The 24,196-nt window shown below is 56.7% G+C and overlaps 1 protein-coding gene and 2 long non-coding RNA genes across 6 annotated transcripts in view; 2 read left to right on the forward strand and 1 right to left on the reverse strand.

Annotated features, from left to right (window-relative positions):
- Positions 1-22,973, reverse strand: part of SYNJ2 (synaptojanin 2) — an 82,821-nt gene extending 59,848 nt beyond the window's left edge. For 3 of the 4 annotated variants that reach the window (XM_053668720.1, XM_053668721.1, XM_037126078.2), the window contains exons 1-2: positions 22,718-22,972; positions 1,641-1,727 (exon numbers count right to left, since the gene is read on the reverse strand). In XM_053668720.1, the coding sequence (XP_053524695.1) occupies positions 1,641-1,727; positions 22,718-22,844 (214 nt within the window). In that variant the 5' untranslated portion in view covers positions 22,845-22,972. Of the gene's footprint in view, positions 1-1,640; positions 1,728-22,717 lie in introns of all 4 variants that reach the window. The other variant, XM_053668722.1, reaches the window with a different exon arrangement.
- LOC128627968 (uncharacterized) lies at positions 7,633-10,438 on the forward strand. The gene is made up of 2 exons (XR_008392272.1): positions 7,633-7,704; positions 9,667-10,438. It is a non-coding gene; the product is annotated as an uncharacterized LOC128627968 (long non-coding RNA).
- Positions 10,472-16,318, forward strand: LOC128627969 (uncharacterized). The gene is made up of 2 exons (XR_008392273.1): positions 10,472-10,642; positions 14,893-16,318. It is a non-coding gene; the product is annotated as an uncharacterized LOC128627969 (long non-coding RNA).
- Positions 22,974-24,196: the final 1,223 nt, after the last annotated feature.

Here is a 24,196-nt window from a genome sequence, read left to right on the forward strand (position 1 = left end):
GGCATGCTCAGCCTCCTGCCCTTTCCAACAGAGCGGCCTGGGGGCAGGAAGCAGCCCCTGGGGCCAGAAACCACGACACCTGAACCTCCTGACCTCGGGCCAGTTATGACTCTGCCCTGAACCCAGGCCCCCTTCTGATGTAAAATGCATCATTTAATTAAGTACAAGGAAAATGCTGCCAGTCACTCCCCACAGGTAGCTCCCGGGGTGTCTCCCCGAGTCTGCAGAGGGGGCGGAGCACAGCACCGACCTCCCAGGCTGCTGGGAGAGTTGAGTTCACGGCTACGGCACTTACACAGGGCCTGGCCCAGGTGGCCCGCCCGTGAGGCTACCTTTCATCATCCGCACTGAGGCCAGGGCCTCGGGAATTTTTGTCACCTTGGCAAGATCGCTGTGGGGGGTGGGGGGAGAGGCACGCTACAGAAAACTGTTGGCAAGCAGCACCTCGTCTTGGAAACAGCAAGCGTTTGGGGGCAGCTGGATCTGGGCTGGAGGCCTGGCTGGGCTTCTTCAGGCCAGTCACTTTGCCCCTCTGGGCTCGTCTCCTTTCCTGTAACTCAGGGTCTTCAACTGCTTATCTTCTGCAGGATTAAGTAAGGTGACGTGTATGTAGCCCTTGGCACAAAAGGGACATTGAACACACACACTGGGTTGGGTGGGGACTGAGTGCTTTTCCTAAGTGATGTTTAGAAGTCAACCATGTTGTCAACATAGCACAGGAAACATCATCCCAGAAAAGACCCTGAAAAGCCATGGCCAGCGCCGGCGCGGTTCTGGCCGCTTCCACTGTCCGCCATCCCTGAGAACAGCGGTGGAGATGGCCGGGCTCAGCCATGGTGCCCCAGTGCTCACAGCCCTTCCCGGTGGGACTGAGAATCAGGAATGCCACCCGGCTCTGGTCTCGGCTCCAATCCTCTCTGCTAACACTGGGTGGGACCCGCATCAATTAGCTGGCTGAGACGGAGGAAAGGACACGGTGGCACCAGGGCCCCCACAAGGTCCAGGAGCGCAGAGGTGGCTCAGTGGCCCCCCAGGGAGGCCGCAACCCCCAAGGACAGCCTGGCTCCTCGATCTCATCCTGAGCAAGGAAGCCCTCGTGTTCCTGTCAGCTCTCTGCCTTTTCCAGTCAGACCAGGCGGGTTTTGTGATGCACGTTCCTGTCCCCTAGGTTCCCCCTGCCCCCACCGCTCCAGGTCCCAGTGGCTTTTCTTTCCTGGCCAATAGTGCCCAGGCCCCTCCCTCTAACACATGCCCAGCCTGTCCAGGGGGGCTGGGACTTCTGGCATCCACCCCTCCTAAAAGACAGGTCCCTTGTAAATGACCAACAACCCCCTGGGCAGACCACCCCCTGCCCCCCACTGATGCTGGGGTTCTGATGGGCAAACAACAAAGGTGAGATTTCTTTGCAACCAAGGCTTTTGCCCACAAGGCAACACAGACAGGTGAGAACCAGGCTGCACTCACCTTGACCTTGCCAGCATGGAGGAGCAGGCTCAACAAAACAAACATTTACAAGAGCCTCACAGTTAAAACACAACCCTGAACGCAGCAGCAGCAGCAGCGGTCCTTCCAAACCAACACAAGCTGGCAGGCGTCCTGACAGCTCCGGGCAGCGGGCGGCTCTGGGGAGGGGCACTCACCGGATTTCAGCCTGAGCTCCCCCAGGCAGCCGTAAGCGTCCGTGAGCTTCCCGTACTGGCCTCTGATGACCTCCTTCTCCTCCGGGGCTGGGGGACAAACACATCACAGACACTGTCAGCCTGAGTCCCCCTACGGCGTTCACGCACCACAGCCTTCCAACGGCGGCTCCCCACCCACTCGGGAAAGGAAATGCGGAGACAATGGCTGGGCCTCCAGGAACGCATGTGAGGGTTTCATAATCAGCGAATCCCCAGGCAGCCGAGACTGCGCTCTCCCCACGGGGAGCTCGCTCTCTGGAAGCGCCCACTGCTTCCTGGGGGCTGGAGAGGGTGAGGGGCACTCCAGCTGGCGGGAGGCACTGGGTTCCAGCTGGAAGCAGGTACCTGGGGCCTGAGCTTGTCACCCTGCATCACGGTCTACATGCTCAGAAACAGGAATGAGACATCGTTACCCTCTGAGTCTGCTCCTAAGGATGTCCCTGGAGGCTTTGTTCTGCAGTGCCCATGCCTGCTAACCTGAGCAGAAGGTGGTGCCCAGACTTCCCAGGCCCTGTACAATGAACCCCAAGGCGCACTGCATGAGTAGAGGGCCCCCCACTTCAGCAGGTGCCCTCGAAGCCCAGGGCAAGTGGCAGGCTGGTGTGAAAGCTAAGCTGACAGAAGGAAGGACCCTCAGGGGCAGGGAGCCCCAACCCCTCTGCTGGCTATTCTGGGGGCAGGCCTTAGACCCCTTCTCAGGGCACGTCCCCCAGTGCACAGAACAAACTGGAAACAGGCCTGGCAAAGGCCACGAGGAGACTTCCCAGTAAACAGCCGCCTCGTTTCCCTCAGATTCGCCGATGACAAAGGCTCTTCTGGGGTGACAGGGAAGGCCGGGACACCGGCAGCCGCACGCAGGGTTCTGGGGAGAATCGGCGTCATCTCAAAGTTGTGTGCTCGTGTTTCCGGACGTGTAGTTTTGTGGGGCTAGGCCGTAGTTTTCATCTCCGGTTGGTGACCCCAGAAAGGTTAAGAACCAGTTTAATAAATTACATTTCTACCCCACGACTTACTGGATTTTTCTGACTGGGTTTTTTTGGGGGGTGGGATGGGGGCAGAGAAACCTACAGATAATTACGAAAAGGACTGGGAGGCCACAGTCTGCCCACTCCGTCCATCCCGTCCTCGAAGCAGGGGGAGGTGGGACGGCTGTAGTCTGACCGCTGCTGTGACCAATGACCCCAGAGTCCGTGGCTCAAAACATCACACCTCCACGGCCCTGCAGAAATGGGTCTCACAGGGTTAAAGTCAAGGTGTTCACAGGACTGTTCCTTCTGGAAGCTCCAGGAGAGAATCCATTCCCCTGTCCGTCCAGCTTCTGCGGGCCACACTGGCTGCTGGCCCCACACCCTCTCCAAAGCCGGCCACGGAGGTGCTCTGGCCACTCCCCCTTCACACCTGCTTCTCTCCCTCCTGCCTCCCGCCCCATCTTTTAAGGTCCCCTGTGCCTACACTGGGCCCACCCACACCATGCAGGGTAACCTCTCCAGCTGGAGGCCCTTAATTAACTTAATCACAGCGGCGAAGTCCCTTTCACCAGGTAAGAGACCATTCCCAGGATCTTTGGCTTAGGATGTGGACGGCCTTGGGGCCCAGGGGCGGACCCGACCCGCTCCTGCGAGCCCCCAGGGCCCTGCTCCCACAGTGGTCACCGCTGAGGGGACAAGGCACCCTCTCTGGCCCTCACACCTGCTCCCGGCCACGAGATGAACAACACCCTCTGCACAGAGGCAACCACCTGCCCCCTGTTAAGGGACCCAGGCACTGCCAGGTGCCCAGGGAGCCCCCTGGAATCAGGCCCCTCCCTGCTGGAGGACAGGTGAGTCCTGTGAAACCCCCACCTCACAGGTGGAGGTGGTGTCCCTCTGGCAGGCCACACACAAGGCCCTGCGTGGCGTTTCCATGTCCGCGGGGGCTGCGGGCAGAGCCAGGGAGCGGTAACCGGGCAGCTTCCGGCTTCAGTGTGGCAGACAAGGGGGTAAATGCAAGAGAATGATTCTGACACACACGAAATATATATTTCGACTCTAGGGGCTTCACAACGCCTCCCGACAGACCCCTGAAGCCTGGTGTGCCCGGGTCGGTCGCCGAGAAACGAGAGGGTTCTGCACACCCAACAGAACAGAAAGAAAGCACTTGGCCCAGGGCTGTGGTCAGGCCCACACTTTGGACGCGGGATGTGACCACAGGGGAGGCTGCGAAAACACACTGACCCTGGCCCTGCTGGGGCTCGGAGGACGAGTGCACACGTCACCAACAACAGGGAACAAACACGGGGAAAAAGACTCTTGGTCTTCCGATTTAAAAACAAACAGGCACCCCACCTCGGGCCGCCTGGTCCCGTTCGAAGCCTGTGGACGAGGACTCCCTGACATAAACGTCCTCCCACCCGACTGTCCCTGCGACGACTCACAGCACGTGGCGACCTCGGAGGTCCGGGGCCGTGACCCTCCTGTGAGAAGATGGGGTTTCCCACCACACACCAGGCTTCTCAAAGCAACAGTGACCGTCTCACAGTCCTGGGGGTTCCGGTACGAAAGCAAGGGTGCAAGCCTGGGTGGGAGGGCCGGGCTCCCTGCCTCGGCCCTGCTTCCGGGGGCCGAGGCCGCCCCTGGCCTGGGAAGCATCACTGCAGCCTCTGCCTCCACCGCCACACGGCCGCCTCCTCCCGTGTGTCCGTGTCTCCCTCCTCTTCTTGTAAGGACACCTGTCCCATTGGATTTGAAGTCACCTACCCCACCATGACCTCCTCTCCACTAACTGCATCTCCAATGACCCTAGTTCCTAATAAGGTCACATTCTTAGGTGTGGGGAGCTGGGACTTCAAGGGATGAAGTTGGCGACACGTTTGAACCCAGGACACTTAATAATCTTTTCACCGGTGACCCCGTCCTTTCAAAGCCCAGACTCCCCGGCAAACTGTCTCTGCAGAAGCTGCCTTTCTTTTCTCAGTGTCTTCTTCTCTGAGGCTCCTTCTTCTTTTTTTTGTTTTTAAAGATTTTACTTATTTATTTTTAGACAGAGGAGAAAGGAGGGAGAAAGAGAGGGAGAGAAACATTAACGTGTGGTTGCCTCTTGCACACCCCCTACTGGGGACCTGGCTGCAACTTAGGCATGTGCCCTGACTGGGACTTGAACTGGTGACCCTTTGGTTCACAGGACGGCATTCAATCCACTGAGCCACATCAGCCAGGGCTCCGAGACCCCCTTCTAACCCACCCCTATGATACAGGTCTCCACACCCTCCCCCAGGCCCGGACTCCCAGATGGCCTGTCCCAAAATCACCCATGACCCCTGTTGGTCCCAAACAAGTCTATTTTCTCACTAGGTCCAAAGGAAGGAGAAATCCCTTTTGTTATAAAAAAAAAACAAACAAAAAAAAAAACCCTTCCAGCCTGGCTGGTGAGGGTTGCAGGCCAGGTCCCCAATAGGGGGCGCTCGAGAGGCAACCACACATTGATGTTTCTCTCCCTCTTTCTCTCTCCCTTCCCCCTCTAAAAATAAATAAATAAAATCTTAAAATAACAACGACAAAAAAAGAGCTTCCAAATCAAGTACCTGCAAGCACCGAGCAGGTAAGGAGTGAATGACGGCGCTGGGGCGTGGGGGACAAAGGACACAGCCACTGGGGAGGTGCAGCCGGCCGGTCCCAGCCAGCTGCCCCAGGTGGGCATGCCAGCCCAGTGCCAGCGGGCCTCCAGCTTTTCCAGAGAAATAGGCCATCCTGGTTTTTCAGTGTGACAAGCAACCCGAGCTTATTTCAGGCACCGTGTGGGTGGCGCACGCATCTCTGCAGACTGCGCCTGGCCGGCCCATTTGCAACTTCTGTCCTTCCTGCCTACGGTCTCGGAGAAGAGCGTTCCTGCCTCCCACACCTCTGTTGCATTTCCTGTGGGTTTCTCCCTCTGAGGATGTTTTTGCTCCCCATGCCATTGGCCATGATCGTCCAGCTCGCTGAGGAAAGGCCTCTCGTCTACCCTCCCATCCTCTTCCTTACCCAGGTCTTGGCCCTGGGATGACACCATTCATTCTCGAGAGTGCACTTGGAAGCCTACGGGGGCTGGGCACTGGGATCCAGCAGTGAGGCACCAGAGTCAGCGAGGCAGGCGCGGGGCTGCGGCAAAGCAGGGACATGTGCCATGGATGGGGGACAGCAGAGGTCGACCCGGTGGGTAGGACCCTGGAGTGGGGCACGGCCGAGGCCCCTCACAAAGGCAATGGAGTGGTGGGGCTTACTCGGTTCCAGGTACCATGAGAGCCCAATGTCAGGGCAGACAGACAAGGTCAGTAAGTACAATATAGACGGTGACATGAGCTAAGGAGGGGAAGTGAGCAAAGCGGGGCGGGGATGAAGTGGGCGTGGGGTGTGCCTGTGTGTGCATGTGTGTGAAACTTTATGGTTTGAGAAGGCCTCTGAGCAATGGCGGCCCGAATGCAGAGCAGAGGAGGCGAGAGAGAAGGCTGAGTGAGCACTGCAGGCCCAACGGATCATGTGCGAAGGTCCTGAGGCAGATGCTTTCCAGAACCAGAGAAGAGAAGTGTGTCCGACAGAGGACTCGGAGGGGGGACACATTATAAACAGCTTTCTAGGTCATAAAAGGACTTGGGACTTCCCTGGGGGTCAGGGGCCCTTGCAGGGTTTCAGGGTCCCTTTGGCTGCTGTAATTAAGAACAGATCCCAGAGGGGTACGAGGAAACCGCAAGGAGTCCACGGCAACTCAGATGAGAGAGGGCGCCCCCTGGACCACGGCAGCAGCAGTGCAGGTGCCGAGAAACCACCAGAGTCTGGAAACCACACACACTTTCATCATGGAAATCTCCAAAGGAAAGCACAGTGCGTGTGGTAGGCCCTGTGCACCCACACACCACACACCCACCAGCTCCAGCATCGGCTCCGGCCCCGCCTTGTCTCATTCGTTGTCCGCCCCCACCCCCTCGCCCCAACACTCAGCCCATGGCTCTCGGACAGTAAGCCTCGTCCTGCATTAGAAACACAAATGAACAACCCCTCCCCAGCCGAGCTGACTCAGAGACTCTGGGCTTGAGACCCGGAAATCTGTGTTTTATTGAGTTGTCTTGGTGAAAATCGCTGCCTTAGATTATTTGAAGTAAACCCCAGACTTCCTATCATTTCACCTACAAACAGTTCAGTAAGAATTTCCAAAAGGTAAGTATTCTTTTTATTGATTGGGTTTTTTTTTTTACTGACACAGAGAAACACAGCATGTTGTTCCACTTACTCACGCATTCATTAGTTGCTTCCTGTATGGTCCCTGACCAGGGATGGAACCCACAACCTTGGTGCATGAAGGTGATGTTCTAATCAACTGAGCTACCCAGCCAGGGCAGGCTTCTTTTTAAACATGCAACCTCACTATCATTATCATACCTAAAAACACTTAAGCATAATTCCTTAACATCATTAAATACCTGCACGTTTTGAAAGCAGAACCCAAAGCCCTGTGGTAGACTGGACGTGGAATAGGAGGGGAAGACAGGGTTCCAGGACGATGCCAAGTCTGTCTCCCGTAAGAACAAGTGGCTGTCACCCGCAATGGTGAGGGGGACGGGACAGGTCTGGGTGGAGTGGCAGGAGCTGAGGCTGGACAAGCCAGCGATGGAGCTGTGGGAGCCCGAGGAGGAGCCGGGGCCAGCGCTGGCCTGGAGCCCTGCAAAGACACGTGGCCTGGATGTCCCCAGCAGACAGGAGGTACTTAGCCTCCTGAGCCTGGGGTGGATCATGGGGGGGGGGGCGGGGAGGGCAGGGGATAGGGTGGTCACGGGTCAGGAGGCTGAAGGGACATTGCCAAAAAGATGTCAGGGATCCAGGAGTGCATGGTGCCCTGCAAGCCCGGGGGCAGAAAAATGTCAGGCAGGAGGGGCCAGTGGGGTGTGACGCTGCCCTGTGTCCTGTGACAAAGTGAGGGCTTGTCACTTTAGTTAGGGCTTGGTAAGCCACTGAGGAGTGGCTTCACTAAAGTTGAGGAGCAAAACCGTAATGAAGAGGGAGAGAAAATGGGGACGGTGAGTAAATTCTGTGTGTGTGTGTGCATGTCTGTGCACATGGGTGTGCATGTCTGTGCACGTGTGTAGAGAGAAATGGGGAGGCTGTGGAGAGGACAGTGAGGTCGAAAGCCTTCTCCAAGGTGGGGCTAACCCCCAGCTTGCACACAGGCGGACGGTGGAAGCAGTCGGAGAGGGAAGGGGGCTGCAGCCGGGGCGGAGGCAGCTCTGCGGGAGCCACGCCTGGACCAAGCGGGTCAGCACTGATGTGGGGGAGGGGCGGGGTGCTGGCCCTAAACTCACGCAGCCTGTCCACGGCTAACAGGAGAGAAGGGACAGGTGTGGGTGGGCAGGTAACTGGAAATTCTCTCTTGCTTGCTTCCACTTTCTCCGTGCAAGAAGCAGCAGCTCTACCAGCTAAGAGAAAGGGGAGGGGAGGAAGGCGGTGGGGGTGACAAGGGAGAGGATGTTTCGGAAGTGGGAGAGGAGGGGAGGAGGTAAAACCTCGCTGCGGGGAGGGCGGGAGAGTGAGCTGAATGCAGAAGCAACGCAGGGCCCAGCCGGACTCAGGAATCAGAAGTGACAATGAGACCGGGCAGCGTGGCAGTGGGTAGCTGCCAGAAACCTCTAACTGTGGCTGTACCTGTTGAGCAGGACCATGCAAGGGCGGAGCAGGGGAGGGTGCAGGGCAGGGAAGAGGGGCCTGGGGCAGGCGGGGACTGTGCGGGGGGGAGTGGTTCAAGGGACTGCAGCCCCAGGAAGGGCCAGTGGGGCTGGAGTGGGAGCACTGAGGGAGGAGCAGAGAAGGCGGAGGTGGAAGATGGAGGCTGTGGAGCGAGTAGCTGAGCCAGGGTGGCAGACACACTCCCCGGAGGAGGGGAGGTCAGGGAGCCCAAGGCCAAGGTCGTCGGAAGGGTCACGAGGGCGGTGGATGGCGCCAGGGAGGGCAGGACTTGGCACTGCGGAGACTGGCTGAGGAGGACAGTCAAATCTCCACGGAACCAGGCGAGTTTGAGGACGGCGGTGGGTGACCCGGTTCCTTGATACGTGTGGGCAAAAGCTTAACACTGCCTGCCAGGGAGTTTGACCTTGGCTCCCTTTCTAGACTTGTTTCCCTGGTAACCTGGTAAGACTTGTCCATGTTGTTAGACAGCATGGCTAATGATAAAAACAGACCCAACTGGTGGAAGGATCTGGACCGAGAAGAACCCGCCATGTGAGGGAGTGTGCCGGGGGATCTCCAGATGGCATGTGGACTCACAGGGCTGCTATGAGGACCCCTCTGGAGGAGAATGCCCTGCCCCATGCCCTGCCCCATGCCCCGCCCCATGCCCCACCAGCAAGCTGTGGCCCCATCCAGGGTCCCAGAGGGGCGATGGCCATTGGATGTTTAGAGGGGCCTAGAAAGACCGCCCCCAGGGGGTGCTGTGCACGAGATCGAAGTCGAGTACTGTCATGGAGGAGGGAGGGGGAGGGTCTGGACTGGGTACAGAGGGGCTCAGGGGACATACCTCCCACCCCTGGGCCCAGTGGGCCAGGTGGAGCAGAAAAGAATCAGCCCCACTTGAGTGGCCTGCAGGGGGGACCAGCGTCCTGCCTCAGAGCAGAGCCAGCTGGGCCATGGATTCTGGTTCCCAGGACAGTGTGGTGGTCAGACACCCTGAGGCTGGGGCGGCTGTCCCCGAGGTGGCTCTAGCCTGCTTCCCAAACCCCAGGGGCCCACAGGCCGAGCTCCTGGTCGGCAAAGAGCCAGCCCACGTCACTACTCACACCAACCACACGTGCTTCTTTCTTTCACATTTTCTTTTTTTTTCTTTCATCAAAGTTTCCACAGAAACACACTAGAAGGAAATTCCAGCAAAGCCCAGCCCTCAGGTCAGAAAAACAAGTAGGTCAAGTTAACAATGCAGACGGCCCAAGGGTGAGCTGCCATTTGTGGCTGCATTCTTGTACAGAATATCAAACCATCCTCTTGTATTTCAGGGTCTCAAGAGGCTAGAATCATCCAGATCAAGGTCACTGTCTCCGTCTTGTGCTCATTCTGAGCTCAGCTAAGACCGGCCAGGGGCTGTTCCTTCCAGAGTTATCAGTTGGGAGCTAAAGCAGCTCTTTAGAGAGACAAATGGTTTTCCTGGGCGACAGAGGCTGCCGAGGCGTTGCTAAGCACAGTGGAAATCAAAACAGCAGTCTGAAACAGAAGCTGCAGAGCCAAGACAAAAGCCAACGGGGCTGACACGTCAGCCTGCGAGGAAACTTGCCTGCCCTCCCACCTCCTGCCTCCCTCCCTCCCCGAAATGTCCAGGCCACGCTGAAGAGCCAGCGGGAGGGGGTCCTCAAAAAAGCATTGCCTAAGCAAACGCACCGCCCCCCACCAAACCTCGCTGCAGTGCACAACCCAGCCAGAGAAAATAAGGGGGGAATGCATCCTCTCCTGCGGCCACAGCTGGAAAAACATCTGCAGGGCACCCCCACCCTGAGCCGAGGTCAGCAGTGGCTGAGGTTACTGGGCTGAAGGAGCTGGCGGCTTGGACAGCAGGGCTCAAGTGCAGAGCTGGACACGGAGCCTTTACAGTTTTTTCCACCCTTAAAAAGGGGAAATCAAGGTCTTCATTCAGCACTGATACAGTGCGGAATATGCGTCTGGCTGACCAAGGACCAGGCACAGGGACCCAAGCCTCAATCAGCAGTTCCTTACAGCTCAGGGTGGGGCAGCTGTGGGGAATAAGAATGAAGCATAAAAATAGCTCTCACCTCAGATGTGCGCATGCTCTTTAGACCAGGGCGGGGAGGGGGCGTGGCGAGGATAGATCCTTGTGGGCAATGGGTCATGGCCTGGCCACAGACCCTACTCCTGGGCCCAGCCTCTTCCCGCCGCACAAGAGACGCCTGCTGGACCAAGGCCAGGGGTGTCCCTCCCTCCTGCTCCAAGCCCTTCGGCTCACTCCCAATGACTAACAAGGTAGGTCCAGGCCTGGGCTGGTGCTGGGGGTTCCACTCCAGCTTCTTCTCTGGTTTGTTTGCCAAGGGACCAGCCAGACCAGTCCTGGATGCTTCCCCTCCTCTTCCTCACTCAGGTTCAGGTTCAGGCCAGCTGAATGCCACCCCCCCAGCTCTGCCACAACCTCGCCTCCACGCAACTCTCCTCCCAGGGAAGCCCTATTTCCGTGCGCACACACATGCACACGCCCCTTCAGAGGCCCTGCGGTGTGACCCACACACGATCTCCGTATGCTACAGGCACAGCAGGGGGGCAGCGGGGGACAGGGAAGGCCGCCCTCTCACACTGCAACTCCGTCACTCAGCAAGCCTTCCAGCTGCCTGTTGTGCGCCGGCCGCATCGCTCCAGGCCCTGGGCAGACAGCAGAAAGGCAGGGACAGGGCCTGCGGAAGAAGCAGGAAGGGAGCACGATCCCTGCCAGATGGTGGTCAGCCCTGCGAGGGACCGGCAGGTGGTGAAGGGCTTCAGGGGCCTGGCAGGGACCGCAGCCTGGCTGGCCCTGCGTCGGGGGAGCAGGACAGGAGAGAGAGGAGACGGCACACCTGCACGCCCGGTCCCCACAGGGAAGGGGGGAGGGGGGGAGGAGGTGGGGGTTGGTGCCCAGAGAGGGTTTCTTAACATGGATACAACGGTCTCTGTGTGTACTACAGCCTGCGCATGCACAACAGCCCATGTGTGTGACGGCGGGAATGACCTACGTTGGAAGGAAAGGGGGAAACTGTGGGGACCAAGCCTTCACAGTGAGACGGGACAGGACCCAGTGGGAAGGTGGGATCACCCCGGGGGCCATCGGCTGTGACAGAGGTGGGCGGTGCCTGCCAGCCTGGGACAAACAGACGAGGTTTGGGCAAGTTCTCTTCATCCGCCCGCCCATTCTCCGTGGGATAGGAAGTGAAATCCTTAGCTGGGCGGGGCCGGCCCTGAAGGCTGGAAGGCCGTAAGCAGTCGTCCTGGAAAGGATCGGAGACATGGGACCAGGCCAATGTAGTAAGATTACTTGGCTACACTGCCAATGCTTTTTGGGGTCACCACAGACGAGCCCATGCCGTGTGTTTCTTAGCATGTTCAGCGTCGTGGGCACATGCGTAGAGCAGAGGGCATAGGGGCTGCTGCAGCAGGGACGCCGCCTCACGCACATGGAGGAGAGTGCGGTGCAAAGAGTGGAGACCGTGCGGGGAGGGCCCATCCCCGTGGGCCGGGAACTAAGCAACAGACGGAGGGCAGAGAGGGTGCGCGGGAGTGAACAGTGGTGGGTCTGGGCGTCCACGGACTGGGCGTCCATGGTCATGCTGGGCTGCAGAGGTCTCTGGGCAGCGGTTCTGAGAGACTCAGGAGGACAGAAGAAGCTGAGAAGGATGCTTTGGTCCTGCCCCTCCCGCCCGCCGCCTCCGAGCCCAGCCCCCCAGTTCCCAGTGTTCGGCACTGAGCAGGCTGGTGGGCAGGCACCTGAGCAGGTGTGTCCTGCCCAGGACAAGGCAGGTCTGGGCTGTCCCGAAACCTGGGAGCGGGTGCACCAGAGACCCAGGTGAGCCCTGGGAGAGGGGTCAGCCCAAGGGGAGAGGGACAGGTGTGAGGGTAGAGCTGGGGGGCCAGGAGGGAGGGGTGACGAAGAGAGGGCATTGTTTGTCGCCTGGTGCCTTCCCCCCTGAATCACAGGCGATGGCAGGAAAAATAGAGCAGAAGAACTAAGCACCCCATTCACTTATCAAGCATCTGTTTTAGTCTGAGGCACAGCCGCTGGCAGGGAGGGCTCACCCGTCTGGCCCTCTGTACCCTTTCTTTGGGGGATGGCTGTGCTGGTCACTAGCTCGTCCTGGCTTGAAGCCCCGTGCCCACAGGAACCCATATCCCTGCAAAGGCCCCAAAGGTACAGATTGCAGGGTTCACCTGGGGCATGGCCAGGTCCCAGAGTTGTCCCACTTCAGGAGGCACTAAGCCCGGTGTCCTGTCCTCATCAGGGGCTTTTCATTCATCCCCTTGTGGTCCTTCCCTTCCCAGGAGCAAACTAGTTGAGGTCATTGTTATGCTAAGCAGAATTATCTAGAGAGTTCAACAGATGTCAGATTCTCCAGCGGAAGGGAGAAAGAGCCCTACGTTATACCGCACAGTAGAACAAATTCTAGAGGGGGTGTAAGAGTCAAAGGTAAAGGAAGCCAGCTCTGAAAGTACTGGACGAAAACGCAGGAGAAGCTTTCTCAGATTTGTGGTATGAAAAGCCTTTCTAAGCAAAGCCTAGAACTCATACAAGAAAAATGCCTGACAGCTGTTTTAATACGTAGTATAACACATACAGGAAAATGAACAAGCCCTAAGAATTCTCACAGAATGATCACACCCACATCCCAGCTTGAAGATCCAGAAACAGAACTGGTGGCCCCCTGGGACCCGGCTCCTCTTCTAGCCTGTGCCCTGGTGGATGAAGGGCTCGCCCTACTGCGGTAGGGACTTATCCTAATTTGCATCTCAAGTAGGTCTGCAAAGACCCTCTTTGTACATAAAGTCACAGTCTGCTACCAGGGGTTAGGACTGCAGCGAATCTATCTGGGGACACCGATACCCCACAGCACCCTGCTCTGAGAAGCCTGCACTCTCACCAGCAACAGACAGTGCGAGCAAATAGAGAAGGTGATTCCGGTGACACCTGCTAGGAAGACAAGGAATCAGGTGGTGGAAGAGGTGCAGCTGGGGTGCGCAGGCCCCAGGCTAGTCCTGCGAGGCTGGCCGCAGAAGTCTCACCAAAGTCACCACGTTCAGCCTGAACGAGGGGAGGTGGCAGGGCAGAGGTCAGGGGGAGCACGCTGCGGGTGGGGGTGCCCATGCAGGGCAGTGAGCCCTCGAGGTGTGCGCCGGGACACTGGAGATAGAACCAGGGCCGGGATGGAGACCGTGCAGGTTTGGGCGGGAGGCCCTGTGTGGGACTGGGGATGTGTGCCAGGTGTGGCAGTGGGCGACCTGCTGGGTGGGGACTGCCTGCCCAAGAGAAAGCAGGCCATGGTTTTTACATCATGTTACATTTTATATTTACATCACAGCTAGATAGGAAGAGAGAGGGAGGGAAACATCAATTTGCTGTTCCACTTACGCACTCATTGCTGGATTCCGGCATGTGCCCTGACTGGGGATTGAACCCACAACCTTGGTGTATCAGGACGATGCTCTAACCAACTGAGCTACCGGGTCAGGGCCTCTTTCGGTGGAGAGTAAGTAGGTGGGTTGCCTGGGGCTGAGGAAGGCGGGGGATCAGGGTGCCTGGCCGTCCTTGTCCTGAGCCCCATCAGATGGGCCGCCAGGAACCGAAACAAGATAAGAATACATTTACGTGGGGGCCGGGGACAGCCCCGGATACACTTAGAAGCCAGCCCGTTCGGTTTTAGCTCAAACTCCTGTTGACTGGAATTTAATTGGATTTTACTCAGATACGTGCATTTACAGATTAATTAGAGAACTAATGCATTCACATGGTTGCTGTTCTGTCCCCAAAATACAGTATACCTTTTCACTTACTTGGTGCTAGAAGCACCAGAGAAGTTCTTCCAAAGAAGAAGAAGTTTTATATCTTTCTTCTTTTAGGCCTTACATGTTTTGTCGTGTTTATTCCCGGAAACTGCCGTCCCTGGGCGCAGAGTCCTTTTTCCTGTCACTGCCTCTAACTGACTAATGATGGCTTTTGGGAGAAACCCATCAGGTCTTACCCATTGTGGATGAAGAGCAGTCAGCTTACTGATTCACCTTGTCTACTGGACAACTAAACACCTATCACCCAACTCCGACAGCCATCCACATCCCCCCAGTCTCATTTCCCTACCGGTCCTCGCTGCTGCGTACGTGCGCATGTGTCCGTCCATCTGTCCATCCGTCCGTCCATCCATCCATCCATCCATCCATCCATCCATCCATCCATCCATCTCCTGAAGTGTCAGACACGGCATCACCGCACTCTGGCTACTTTGGGGTCTGTCTCCTGTGTTTTCTACCATCTGCACCCGAAAGGCAGGAGAGTGTTCCGGGCAGGGGGAGGCGGACGCCACAGAACGAGGGACTCTCCTCGAGGACCCGGCACAGAGGTGGTGACCACGCTCCCGCCCACGGCCCTTCCTCCAGAGCTCCCCGCCTTCTCCACGCAGGATCACGGCTCAAGTCTGCCTCCTGGGCACACGTTCTCTCTCAGACAAAATTCTAACAGGTTCTCCGTAACCTCATTTTTCCATCAGCAAACTGAACCAGACACACAGAGGGGGAGGGTGCTGCGGAAGCCAGGACACAGACCTCCAAACCCCGTGGACCTCCACCCCATGCAGAGGTTTCTCATCGCAGCTTCTCCCTCCATGTACCTGGTTCCCATGCAGCAGAGGCACAAACGCTGGTTCCGAGGTTGGACTGAAAGTTTTATTACTGTCACGCACGTTAGAAAGAAGGCTTGACCGACTGACTTTCTCCGGGGCAGCCTCCAGCCCACGTGGGGAGTTGGGAAAAGTGCCCCCTCTGGACAGATTCAGAACCACAGTCAGAGTCTGGAGAGCAGAGACAGGGCTGGAAAGGGGAGTTTGCTCTCTCTCTCTCACTCTCTCTCTCTCTCTCACACACACACACACACACACACACACACAAACACACACAGCTGGGTGGAGCCCCCAGACCTGGCACCCAGGCCCGGACCTTCCCCTGAGTCCCCACCACAGGCTCCCTGGGGTCTTTGGCATCTTCAATCTTTTTAACATCCTTATGAAAATCATGCCTCTTCCCCTGTCAGTAATCAGCAAAACTTAAATAGATGATATAGGTAAACAGATAGAGTTGTGATTAAAATCAGTTTACATATACTGCCAAATAAAATCTCTCAGTCCTTACCCCAAAACACTGTTTTGTAGTCTGTCTGGAGGAAGCGGCAAGGAGCCCTTGGAAATGAGAAACCAAAGATTCCATTTGTCCACTCAAGAGACAAAAAATTTGAACGTGGAATTCCAGTCTTGCAGCTCCATTGCTGGTCCTCCTGCTACTCTGGAAGGTGTGTCTGACCTCCGCGCCTCCCTGGAGCTCGGGGGCTCCCCCTGCCCTGTGGTCCGGGAGGAGACAAGCAGATACACCACAGGGGGACGTCGACAGCAGGGCCTGGCTCAGCCGGGCAGGTGGCAAGTTATTTCCAGCCCTTGCTTCCCAATGTTCCTTTCTTTACCCACATCAAAGGAACCCATTGTTGAGACAGGCCAGGGCGTAACTGTCACTGCTCCACTGGGCCACAGCACGCGTGACAGCGTTTGGCTCACTCCTTGCTGCGGATCCAGCTCCGCCCCGCCTGACCTCAGTTGCTAAATCCGACAGCAGGAGCTGCAGGGAACTGTCTCCTCTGCTTAGAGACTTTTCTGACACACGGTATTTATCCCCCATGGACAAGATTCCCGCTGACACCAAGTTCACGCAGCCACAGTCAGTGAAACATGCAGCTAAGAAAAGACCGCCTGCTCCCAGACACACCAGCTCTCCCCTCCAGCCCAGATTATTTAAAAAAAAGTTATGCAATATGACGAAAGGTAGCTCGGAATTGCAATGGATATTAATAGGAATCGGCTAAATGAGCTACTGAACTAGCACAGTTTATGATATCTTAATAAATACTGTACTTTGCGTTCCTAATTTAAACTTAAATTGTTATGGCTTATCTATTTATTTTTGCTGGTTATAAGGAAGAGCAGAGTGAAGCACAGATGTTCTCATGTATTTTAATTGATTCACAAAGTGTCCACTGAACAATGCAGGGCATCAGACTCCTGAGTCAAGCTCAGAGTAAGATCTGTGCCATCTCGGATTTTGTGTGCCCAATAATTTCGCTTAACATTCAAATTTCTGGCTAGCTTACAATCGTGGGTGTGCATCTGTGACACTTTTTAAATTTTAATAATTTCTCATCATTCAATTACAGTTGATGTACCATGTTACCTTAGTTGCAGGTGCACAGACATTTATACAACTTTCTAGGTGACCACCCTGAGACACCGGACACCCATGCGACACCATGCGGTCACTGGGGGCCACTCACTCTATTCCCTACACTGTACTTGATCCCCATGACTGTTCTGTGACTGCCAATTTGCACTTCTTAATCCTTATAATTTTAACTACGTATGTGAAGTAGTGGTGTGTCTTATTTGTTTATGCTTAGTGTTTAAGCTTTTTCTTTAAGCCACAAGGAATCTCAGTAGAAAGAGCAGAAAGGCAATACAGGTTATCCTTCATTTGTTTTCAGATTAGAAGCTGAGGTCTGCAAGGATTAACTGTATTCCCCTGAGAGCAGCCAGAGCCAGAATTCAGGTCCGCCTCTGCTGCCCAAGACGTGGGAGAATAGGCAGGCGGAGGGTGTGGGGTGGGATAGATGCCTTCCAGGGTCAGTGGTGAGGGTGGGGAAGTAGCTGTTTCTTCGTGGAGATCACGACCACCAATCCCTACTCAGCCTGTACTCGCTGAACACAAAAAGGCCGTGGCCCAAGGACAGGCTCACCTTCGGTCTGGACCAGCCCAGTCCCTCCCGGGGTCTGAGCATCAGCTGTGAACACCCTGCCCTCTCTCCACCCCACTCCTCACATCCCACACCAGCACTCATGTCCTGCTCCCTGTGACCTCACCCCATTTAAAGGACACGGGAAAGTCCCCTGTCATTTCTTATCACCCATTTTGCCCTGCCTGTCACCTTAGATCTTGTCACGGAGCAGAAGAGGCAGAAGATGAGGCCCGGATCTCAGGAAGGGCATGGTTTTGTTGAAAACCCACAAGGAGGAGTCGGAGTTGGAGAGCACAGCGCCGGCCCAAGGGCGGGACCGGGCCCCGGGTTCCGGGAGCTCCAGGAGGGCCAGCCGGCCGTGCCCCAGCATCTGAGAGGGAGAGGGCGGTGCTGAAGAAGCACAGATGCAGGAATAGAATTAAGTGCCAGCTCCCACGACATTACAGAAACCTCTCCGGAGGAGTCCCACATCCTCTAGAAACTGCCTTAAATTTTAGTCTGGCATCTGCGCTTCGGAATAGCTGCCATGAACTGGGCCACGGGAAAGGGGCTGCTGGGCTGGCCCTTCATGCTTGGAGTGAACCATCCCCACCCCAAGTCATTTCTGAGCCAGGCAGCTGTACAAGCAAACAGTAACCCACCAGCTTCCTATGCTGGGAGGGCTGCTGTCCCGGGACATGGCTGAACGCACCTGGCCTTCCCAGCCAGGGCACGGGACCAGGCCAACGGCAGGTGCCCAGCGTCCACCCTGGGTGCCAAGCACAGTAACCCCACCCACTCGGCAGAGGGCCCCCCAGGACAAGCTAATGGGACCAGGAAGAGGCATTTCTGCAGGGCGCTGGGCACATGCTCTTGGGGACCGTGCCCTACTCGCACTCGAGGTCTTTGGGTGAGGCCAGTCCAGTTCTATCTGCCTGACAGTTGTCACTGTGGAGCCCTGCACCTGCATGTTGAACTATTTTCAAGTTTTAGGTCAAGTTAACAAACGATGAGACAAAATATGCTCTATCTTCTCAGTCTGAGAAGTACACCCCCATGATGAACAGGAGCACCAGGTCCAGAATCCTACGGGTGCGGGGGGGCAGCCCCCACCCCGGCCCAGTATCTTTCCACCTACCTCTGCTCTCCGGGCCCACCCACCCTGGCAGCGGCCTCGTGCCCACACCTGAGGACACCCCAACTGGTGGGTGTCCAGAGTGGACACCCGCCCTGTGCAGGAGCTGGGGTCCTGGGCACCTGTGTCCTGGGGTGTGGTCCAGACAGGGGAACACAGATAGCAGGTGGACATGGCCCTCTGCCCCACTGCTCATTCCGATGAGAGAAGTGGACTGTCTCCCCCGCACCCATCAATGTCACCCCCTAGAAGGGGACAGCCCGCCCTTCTACGCTGCAGTTTACTCTTCCCACATGAGCAGTTTGCTCTTGAAACTGGGCTTGGCCAGAATCTCAGAATCAGTTCCCACCACCACCACTGTGATTGGTCCCATTAAAATCTGTCAAGCAAATGTTGAACTTGCCCACGCAAATGCAAATGCAAATGCAAGACGGTAGGGGAGGGGCCAGGCAAATAGCAATCTTGTTTGGCATGGAGCCCACTAAGTTTTAGGAAGTTCGTTTTTCATGGGTGGGTAAGAGATATGGGATGTATTGATGATTATGAAGGCTGAGTGACAGGTACCTGAGGATTCACCTTTCCCTCCATTTCTGTGCACGTTTTTAAATTTTCACCATTAAAGCCCCCGCAAAGAACCCCAGCAAGATCTGAAATCACATTCCCACAGTGAGTTACCAAAACCACAGGCAGAAGCCCACACTAACCCAATCTGCATTTTTGTAAACGCCATGCTGAGCAAACCTCCAAAAGGAAGGATTCGAGCTGGAGCCCCAGAGGCCACCAGGACACTGTGGCTCACTTGTCCCAAGTCAGGACCTGGAGCGGCCGGCCGCCTGCATGTGCTTCAGTCTTCACCCAGGAGAAATGACAACTGGCTGCTCATGTGACTCTCTCAGGCGGTCTTAAACAGGTCAAACTTCAAGTCACTGACCAAATAAATCCAGGCCACAAAGCCAGAGAAAGGGACCAAGGCAACTGTTCAGAGGAAGCCCTGGGCAGCTCCAATTCAAACAAAGTAAGGCACACTCGGGCCTCTGTGTAAACACAGGCTGGGAAACCCCAGGCCACGTGTTTACAGAGGAACTTCCCCCCAGGAGCTCAGAGTGATTAATTTAGGGACACTCACTCTTTAATGAAGTCTCCCAACCCTCCTTCCACCCTCCACCCCCGCTGCCTGCTCAACAGCAAGCCAGGGTGGGTGGGGCTGCACCAGCTCACAAAGGCAAGTGCAAAGGTCCCAGTCCACCCCTCCTGGGGGCTGAGGGAGAGCACGGAACTTTGGAACATCGGTGCTGGCTCCGGAGGTGGGTGACTTCCATGAACGACAGGCCATTCCCCTTCATCTTGCCCACACGGAGTCTAAAAGACAGACACTAGGACAGCAAGTGCTTTTTGTCCCGATGGGCACACAAGGACACTTCTGCACCCTCACTGTTGGGTTGCAGGCCACAGGGAACGGTTGCGCCCTGTGGCTTTTCACCTACACCTGAGAAGCCTCTGCTAGTCGGCCAGGTCATGGGGAAAACTCTCCAAAAACTTCTAAAATGGGCGCCAATGTGTGTGGCTTCTCTGCCTCTGGAAGTCCTGTTCCCACTGATCCACATTAAAGATAGATTCTCCAGCGAATTCTTTTAGCAGCAGAACTGGGAAGTATTCCTCCAGCAGCCCTCTGGCTGGCTGGCTGGCTGGCTGGCTAGATGACCTGGTACGTGGGCAAAGAAGGGCCGGACCCAGCAACCCACCAATCAAGGATCATTTGTTTCTCCTGAACTCAGCCCAATTCAAGCCCCTGGCCATGTCCAGGCCTTGCTTGAAAACATGAAGCAAATTCCAGGTGCGCCCTTCCACGGGGAGGCCTTTTCGAGTTGGGATCCTTATGGGGTTCAATGTGCCTTGCAGAGCTGTGCTTACTAGGTAGGGACTGGATGTCACCCCCCCACCCCCCACCCCCGCCAGCTCTCCTGCCACTCCCATAAAAACAGTGGCATCGTGTGTCCGCTCCAGAGCTGGGCAGGACATAGGACCACTCATGGCCTGAAAAAGCCACTGCTCACGTAGGAGGAAACCCCCCACTGAAGTCTCCCTGGCCTCTCGCTCCTCACTGGGGAGACCCATGCCAGGGAACCACAGCCAAAGTGAAAAAGGAAACTGCCCCTAACCTTGACCCTCACAAAAAGAGTGACCAGTCAGGATTCTGCCACTAGCTATGTGGGCAGCCACAGGTGTACTGTCCCACACAAAAGCAGAAACTGCCTTCTGGGAGGGAAAATGAAATCATTCTTTACCTTGTTGAGGAGAGGCAAGCAAAAAAGCGAGGCCTTTGGAGCACAGAGGTTTCCAGTTGAGAGTCCTCCTGGCTGACTGGGTGTGTTAAGGGCCCTTTAAGATTCTGAGACGGCAACTTTGTAGTAACGGAGGCTCTCACAGTCCTTCTCAGACCGGCAAATACCACCAAATGCTACCGCTGCTTTTACAAACAGTTGTACTTAATTCAGAAAAACAGACTTTAAAAATGAAGTGCTCAGCCCCAGGTCTGCCGCAACCTGAATGCTAGGACAGGTGACAAGCGGGGGTGGCACGGGAGCCCTTTCATTACTGTACTGTCATCACCAATGTGACATGCATACACTTCCGCCCCAGCTTAATCTCCCAGTTGAAAATGTGCATGACATTACTTTTCTAAACCACTTGTAAATCTTCACTTTTGAAAAGTCTCTTTCTCCCAGTGGCTTCAAAGGAACAGAAAGGTGGATGAATCTGGCTTAACGCTGTAATACAGCTGAGGGATATCTTAATCTCTTTGATGAAGCAACGGTTTTGTTCGGTGAAATTAATCTCTCTGCTCTGGTAAATGCAGTGTGAAGCAGACATCTAAAATGGAACAGGATTTTTGTGGTTTTCTCACAAGACCTTAGCAAATGACCAAACTTGGACTTTTCAGGCCCGAGCACAAGGTGGAATAACCTGATAATAATTTAATCCACCTATACGGCCCGAGTCTGGTTCTCACAAATACGGGAGACCTCTCAGAAACCGAGTGACGGAAAACAAGCCCATTCCTGTTTGCTAACGAAATTACTCGTGAAGTGGAACCAGAAGAGATGGTCTTTCTCAGAGGCAGATACTAACTGAAGAACCAATGCACACGAATGGGAACAAAACGCTGGAGACGTTTATGAAGTGTGGAAGCGAGGGCACTGGTCACCTGCCACCTAAGGGACAAGTGACCGCCCTCTGCTCAGCTACGAACAAGGGACTATGCAGCAACTGGACACCCGCTAGAAGCCTGTTCTCCAGCGGTCAAGTTTAAGGTTCTAACACCCTGACTCTGTTTCGCTCACTTTGGTGTTACCTAGGCCTTCATGGTGAACATTAGCCACAACACAAGGGACCAGGGGTCAGTGATTCCACAATAGCCACACAGGAGTCAGGTAGAGATGTGCCACTTTGGGCAAGCAAGTTCCTTAGCCTCTTCAGGCCTCAGTTTACTCATCTGTAACATGGGGATAAAAACAGCTCTTTCGTAGAATTATAAAAATAAAGGAGATTGCCTCTCAAGCCCTTGGTGCAGTGCCAGCCTAAAGACTTCCTGAAGCCCCATGTGAAACATGCCGGCTTGGCTCCGATTCAAAAAACACCCTCCCTGGAGGTGGAGTCATCACAAGGTGTATCCGCCTCCAAGTCCTATACTTTGCAGCACTGACGCCTCTCTGCCAAGTATTTGTATGAGGCAAAGGCGCCATGGGCAGGAAGAGGAAGACCCAATATGAGACAGCTTGATGCCATAAAGGAAGCCACTGAAACGAGTCTACTGGCGCCGAGCAGGTTGGTAGGACGGGACACTGTGGGCATCACTCATTCGCAGCGTCACCGGGAGTGGAAGCCGGCTCAACTCAGCGGCACCCAGTAACACACACAAAGGGGATATCCGCGATTTCTCCAAGTCTGTGCTCCGGCGATTCTCTCCCCGGCCCCGCTGGGAGTGAAGCTAGCCAACACATACCAAAGGGCTTCATCAACAGGTGCAGAAGAACAAGAGTGCCAGGCACATGGGCCAGCTGGCTCCGCCATCAGCCCGCTCCGACCCTCAGGAATCTGTACCGAGTCCCAGCGGAGCGCCGGACATCAAAGGCCAGAGGCGGCTCTCCAAGAACGGAACCGGGGCCTGCGCGCCTGGCCCAGACCAAGCACTCTCCTGCGTCCCCAGGGTCACTTCATTCAAACAAGCCAGCCCCCAGCCCTCACGCCTGGCGGTCGCCGCCCAGCCCGAGACTGGTCACCTCGGGGAAAGGAGGTGCCCCTGTCTCTACGGCTCAGCAAGGCAGAGCCCTGTTTTATGGGTGTCCCTTCCTTGCCCCCTCCCGCCGGACAGGAGACGCAGGGGCACGGCCCCAGCCCCAAACCCCGCGGCCAGATCGCAGGCACTCACCGAGCGTGGCCACCGTGCCGGCTTCGAAGAGCAGGCAGTCCCCGCGGCCCCGCGCCTCCAGCAGGACACTGCTGTCTCCTGCGGCCTCCAGCCGCCGGAGCAGCCGCAGCCCTTTGCTCAGAGCCATGGGCGCCCGGGCAGGGTCCGCCACGCTCCTCGCGCCCGCAACTTCTAGGAGTTTCACTTTGTGCAGAGGCTCCGGCTGGCGCAGGCCCCTCCCGGGCGCCTCGGCGCCGTCTCCGCCTCCTCCTCCGCCCAGCCGCCCGGGGCAGGTGAGGGCGCGTGCGGCCTCCCTGCCCCGCTCTGCCCGGGCGCCGCGCTCCCCCCAGTGGCGAGGCCCGGGCCGGGCGCGGTTCCTCCGGCGCACAGGGAGGCCAGGCGTCGGATCGATCGCCGCTAGCCGTGGGCCCGGCGAGGCGGGGAAGCCCTCCCGGCGGTGGGCCTCCGCCAAGGAGGAGGATGCCACACATTCCTGGCCGCGTAGGCGGCCGCTGTCCGTGGGGTGTCAGAATGATCCCGAAACGGACACCAAGGCCTTATATGGGCAGCTGGGTCGGCTGCGCTGGGGGGCTGGAGCCTCCGGGCGGCTGCCCTCCCGGAGCCGCCAGGGTGCGGCGCCGGCCTCTCTGGTCCACTTCGGCGCCGCTGGGCGGGTCAGTTCAACTTCCTGTGCCTCAGTTGCCCTGCGGGTGAAGCGGAATAATGACCTACTTCATAAGGTTGAGGGGAGGATCAGGGTAATTCGCTTAAGGGGCTTGGAGAGAGCCCAGCAAGTGGAAAGTGCTAGATAAATGTTGCCTTTTACTAGCGTTTCACGGAGATCAAGATGCATTGTCTCCATGAAACTGAGACATGGGTCTCTAGACTTATCATCACCGCGTGACCTTTGCGGGGGTGGGGCCAGAGGAGTTAAGGGCTGAAAGTTTGGGAAGTAACAAGCGGGGGCAACAGTGAGGTGCTGGTGGCAGGGAGCGAGGGGGGCCCTTTCCCCTCCAGCTTGCACCCCCTCCTAATCCGTTGAGTCGAGTCCCCAACCCAGGGGCAGCCGCTACAACAGGCCAGTCTGTGCTCACCTCTGCAGATACCGGCAGGTATCGGACTCCTCCATCTGCTGACCTGCTGGTGCATCCCAGGGTGACCTGGCAGCTAAGGACAGGCAGGCAGGGCCCCTCCTTACACTGGGTTCTATCTGGCCTGGCTGTCGGGACACACCCGCCTGGGGGAGGCTTCTCTGGAATCGCCCTTTGGATGGGTATGGAGGTCGCATTTCCCTCCCCGGTAATGGATGTGTTGGGTAGTTTCGCCCCTTCCCCAAAGACCTCCCAGGATGTTGCCCTCAGGCCCCTCGGACCACCCTGGTTCCTCTCTCACCCCATTCTGGTCACCCTGAGAGGACCACTGCCCGTCAAGCCAAGTCTCTCAGGGGTGTTACAGGGGCAGCAGAGTCCGGGTGCTGAGCAGGCCTCCAGGGCACCGCCC

This window comes from Artibeus jamaicensis, unplaced genomic scaffold, assembly GCF_021234435.1.
Source record: "Artibeus jamaicensis isolate MK-2021 breed Jamaican fruit bat unplaced genomic scaffold, CSHL_Jam_final contig_497, whole genome shotgun sequence".
Taxonomy (NCBI): domain Eukaryota; kingdom Metazoa; phylum Chordata; class Mammalia; order Chiroptera; family Phyllostomidae; genus Artibeus; species Artibeus jamaicensis.